Source organism: Sesamum indicum, linkage group LG7, assembly GCF_000512975.1.
Source record: "Sesamum indicum cultivar Zhongzhi No. 13 linkage group LG7, S_indicum_v1.0, whole genome shotgun sequence".
NCBI lineage: Eukaryota > Viridiplantae > Streptophyta > Magnoliopsida > Lamiales > Pedaliaceae > Sesamum > Sesamum indicum.
Genome location: NC_026151.1, coordinates 2,037,104 through 2,042,379, shown reverse-complemented (window position 1 = coordinate 2,042,379; position 5,276 = coordinate 2,037,104). Strand labels below are relative to the sequence as shown.

Here is a 5,276-nt window from a genome sequence, read left to right as displayed (position 1 = left end):
TAAATTAAAGTGGCACATTAAGATCAAATAAAGTGTTTGAAATAATTTGACAATGTAGAAAATTTTAAAGCTTATTTCCAACACTAAGTTTTTCACACTCTCCAATGGCACAACACAATTGGATGTTGTTATATTTGACGACTTGACATAGAATCTTCTTGGTATAACTGCACTTGATTTCGTGAAAAATGAGGAAGAGGTTGGTTATTTGTTATTTTACTCCATAAATAAAAGTGTTCATATTAAGCTATTTTTTTTACTTGAATAAAGTTTAGTTTATTTTCTCCAGGACAGAACAAAAAGTTGGACTATAATGCTATAAATAAATGTCTGAATGGAAAATGATTCATTGTTCGGATCAAAAAGAAGACTATGGACGCTCATTATGGCATTGGATATCACATTAACGAAAGCAACAGTAGTAGAATTCCACTTACTTGATTGTGATAGTAAGAGATATCCGACCAACTAACAGGTGGCATTGTATATATCATCCCCATCTTACCCTCCTCTTGACCCTTGGACCTAACTCCTAGAGTATCCGAACTTCATCATTAAGGACGTCATAAATGATCAGCATCAAATATGTCTTGGAACTCACTGCAAACACTTAAACAAATCCATTTTAGACTTGGCAAACATCTCCTTGCATTTCATGAATGAAGCATCGTTTTTAGGTTATTGATTTGATTTGTGTGTGTCGGGAACAGACCTAGGATCATTCCAAAAAGATGTCTTGTCAAGTTAAGGAACCACCAATGTAACATTTGTCTCTTCAATGATTGAAGAAGATGTCGACCAGCCCCCAAAAGTTTGTGTTGAGGAATGTTCATCTTTCCACTCTTATGTTGTTGCTATGTACCTCATTTAGTATCTCTTTTTTATGTCTCATTAACTTTCAAAACTAAAATAATTTGAATCGTTTTACTTTTGTATTGATGTGTCAAATATCAGATAATGATCTTAATGCTGCTACTATATCTCTAAATTCATATCTTCTCCAATCAAGCAATACTTCACAGGATGTTACAAGTTTGTCAGTTTCACCTCCAAAGTGAAGTGATGGTGTTTGTAGGAGTAACTCCTTTGTTTATATATAAATAAACAACTATCAAATAACTGTATCAGGTTTCTTATAAGATTTCATGTGTGGTAACCTCTTTTGCCAGTACTTTTTTTTGGGTAAATGTAATTTTCATTAATAAGTAAAGAGGTATAGTACAACAATGCTCCTTTTCAGGCGGTATCCTCAGCAGGCCAGGGGATGCGCCACAATCGGTATAATGCAAATGTACTAATTGAACTAGCTAACTCAACGGTAAGAATACGCTGTCTAACATCATTTACAATTAAGTTAGCTACAGTACTGGGTGTCTTCTCCTAATGATGGAATCGTCTCATATTCCGCTCCCTCCATATGTGGTACACAATCGCACTAAGTAAGGCACGGTATGCAATATTGATGATGTGCTTCCTTCGCCATTTCCTTGCTACCCACTCAATATCTCTTGCCCAACCCCTATTGGGCCACTAGAATCGAATAATGCGCCGAACAGAGTAAAAGCATCGTCTACTAAATCTGCACCGGAAGAAGAGGTGGTCGTGTGACTCTACATATCATCATTACAAAGCAAGCAGTTTCCTATGTGGGATAACCAAGGTTTATCCGTGGTGGTAAGTTTGCCCAAAATAGCAAGCCATAAGATGAAAATATGTCTAGAAATCTTCAAAGATCCCAAAAGTAGTGAATTCCATTCTACTTTCGGTCCAGGTGGAATAAAGATCATAAAGCTTGTGAGTGGTGGGGCTTCCAGTTGAACACTTCCACCGAATACGATCGTCACCCCCATATATCTGTGGTAGCACTATTGTAATCTCTGAGCACTCCTTATCTGTAATATGAGGCCAGTTCCACTGTCCCTCATGTAGAACTGCACTCAACATGGTAGATTCATGAAGGTCCAAGCAAGCAGGTCTTCACGGGAATCTATGGATAAGAGGGCCTAGCTGGTGCCACGGGTCCTTCCATAGGTAGAAACTCGTCCCATCTCCAACTTGGTAATCCACCACTGATCTTATCCAAGTCCGCAACTGCAATAACTTTTTCCACCCCCATGGCCCCCGGTGTTCCGGGACAGTCCAAATGGATGTGTCTCGTAATCGTCCATGGAATAGCCATTCCACCCAAATAGAAGTCCGGTCACATCGAATGATTTGGCATAATTTTTTGCACATAAGTGCTCGATTGAGAATACCAATTTCTTGAATTCCGAGATTCCCCTCCTCCTTTGGCTTACAGATCTCCTTCCATGCTACCTTCGGGTATCCATTATTTTCGGTACCTTTCCATAAGAAATTTCGCAGCCGCTTTTCAATATCTCTCATAACCCTTTCGGTAATAAGAACACCGATGCCCAATAAACACTTAGAGATATAAGAACAGATTTGATAATCTGTAGTCTACCCGCATATGATAATGCCAGACCCTCCCAACTATTAATGCGTGCATCAATTTTAGTCAATAATAGTTGGCAGTCAGCAATAGATAGTCTGGATGAAAGCAAAGGTAGCCCTAGGTACCTCATTGGTAGATGACCCTCTTGGAATCCCAGCACTGCCAATAACTGATCTTTCACATTCTGGGCGGATTTTGATATAATGAGGTGGCTCTTCTCTACATTGAGTCTAAGTCCAGACCACAAAGTGAATCAGTCTAGTCCATCTTTCAGGACTCTAACTGATTCTATGTTAGCCCGATAAAATAACAACAAATCGTCAGCAAACCCTAGCTGGAAGACTCTGGATGCTTCACATTTCCAATGGAATGTGAATTTCATATCCTGCTCTATAAGTTGCAGGAACCCCATATGCAGCACCTCCATTACTAGTACAAAGAGATATGGGGAGAGGGGATCACCTTGTCTCATTCCTCGTGCCCCGGGGAAGAATCCATGTGGCTTGCCATTCATCCCCACCGAGAAAGAAGGTGTTGTGACACACTCCTCAATCCATCCATTGAACATATCCAGAAATCCAAATAACTGTAGAACAGATAATAGGAAGTCCCACTCCACAGTGTCGTACGCCCGAATATCAACCTTTAATGAACACCTAGGTGGACGTCGGGCTTGTTTGTATTCACTGAATAGCTCCTGTGCTAATAGAATATTGTCCCCTATGCTCCGTCCAGGGACAAATGCAGCCTGGCATGGGTTAATAATCTTGTCCAAAACCGCACTCAACATTTGGACAATGAGTTTTGCAATAATCTTATAAAGTACATTGCAGGAAAAAATTTGTCGATAGTCAGCTACAGACATGGGAGAGTGTACCTTGGGGATAAGCATCAGTATTGTGCTATTAATTTGTTTAAGAATTCTCCCCGTAGCAAAGAAATCCAGAACTACTTTCATAACTTCCTTGCCAATCACAAGCCAAGTGGCTTTATAAAAGCCTGAAGAATACCCATCCGGTCCCGATGCTTTGTCCTTGGCAATATCAAATGTGGCATTTTTTACATCCTCTTCCGAGAAAGGGGCAATAATAAAAGCAACCTCCTCCTCCGTCAAAATATGCCTTGCCCACGGTCTAAGATACTGGAGATCCATCACCTGTTGTCGCCTTTCTCCTCCTAGCAAAGAATGATAGTAGGAGACAAATTCATGTATTACCTCCTTCGGTGCAGTGTGAGGGATTCCCTGGGCATCATTAACTTGCAAAATTCTTCTATTCGCCCGCCTCTATATAATTTTTCGAAAAAAATACTCGGGAGCATTGGTCACATCCCTTCATCCATAGGATTTTTGCCCGTTGTTGTAGCATGATCTGTTCAAGTTTTGCCGCTTTGGCAAGAATCACTCCGCACCAAAGTTCCACCAAGAGGAAGAGCCCATCCTGTCTGTTGGCACTAACCCCATTTGTGCCTTCTCTAGGAACCCCTTAGCCAATTCAACATTATGTGATAAATCCCCTTTTTTCCTCCATTGTTCCGGAAAAATAGGCTTGAGCGCTTTAAGTTTCCGAGTAACATCGAACATAACGTTACCAAAAATTGCATGCTGCAAAATGTTTTGCACTGCAGGGATAAAGTCCGGTGAGTGAGTAAGGTAGTTATCAAAGCGGAACATACCCCGAATTGTTGCTGCCTATCCTCGTGTATCACCATAGGGGAGTGGTCCGACGTACGAGGAGTGAGGCAAGAGTAGTAAGCCGTCGGGAATCGAGCTGTCCAGGTATCATTAGTAAGCATCCGATCTAGCCTTTTCCACAGGTTGCGGTCTCCGATACTCCTGTTGTGCCAAGTATACCATTCCCCCTGCATGGGTAGTGGTAATAGAGTTGTATTCTGAATACACGTATTGAATTCATTCATAGCCATCCTTATGTCTCCGGATGTGCCACAGACCTCACTCATGTCTCTGACTGTGTTGAAGTCACCTCCTACCAGCCACGGTATATCAACACATTGCAAAGTCAAGTTTTCTAGAGATCCCCATAATTCCCTCCTGTCTGCTATCTCATTAGCACCATACACCACGGTTATAGCAACAAGTTCTTCTTGGTTATCTATTTTGTCCATGCATCTGCTACTTAGTGCTTCTCAAGTTTTAAATCTTTCCTCAATGTTGCATGATGTTGGTATGAGGTGTAAGAAACTGTTACGTTATATAAAGTTATTGCATCTTTTGTTATTAATCAGCTTTGTATAAATTACTTTCTTGTGATCATGAATTGTGCCTTTTTTCTTTAGATTCCATAGATCGATAAATGAGTGAATAAAATTATCCTCTATTATTAAATAAAATGTGCTCAGATTGGTTTTATGTGATCAAGATTTGTTTTGCTCAACTTCAAAGGGTTTTTATATAAGGAATATTAGTTTTTGTTTTAAATTCAATCACTTATTGTGTTTCATACTGCATGGTTTTAAAATTTGTGTTATGATGAAAATAATCTTTTATAAGTGTAAGCTTTTATTATGAAATATGCATATGAAATTTATATTTCACTAGAATTGGATCAAATCATGGCTTATGTTGAAGTAGATTTAAAAATAAAACTCCAAGTGAAAGAAACACATTTGCTTATATAATTTTTTTGTTACAGAGTAGGTAAAAAATAAATATGTTATATGCTTTTTATTCTTGTTTTCTTATTTCATTTTTCCGAAAATATGAATTCTCATTAATTGATATTCTATAGGAACAAATTCTTATATTATATTATTCACTATTAGAACTATCAATGAAGAGATAATAAATTTTTATTAAATTCTT

General features: G+C 38.8%; 1 protein-coding gene across 1 annotated transcript; it reads right to left on the bottom strand.

Annotated features, from left to right (window-relative positions):
• LOC110012288 lies at positions 1,978-4,579 on the bottom strand. The gene is made up of 6 exons (XM_020695249.1): positions 4,406-4,579; positions 4,130-4,315; positions 3,866-4,058; positions 2,785-3,631; positions 2,581-2,685; positions 1,978-2,389 (listed from the first exon to the last, which is right to left on the bottom strand). The coding sequence occupies exons 1-6, from the start codon at positions 4,577-4,579 to the stop codon at positions 1,978-1,980; spliced, it is 1,917 nt and encodes a 638-aa protein (XP_020550908.1).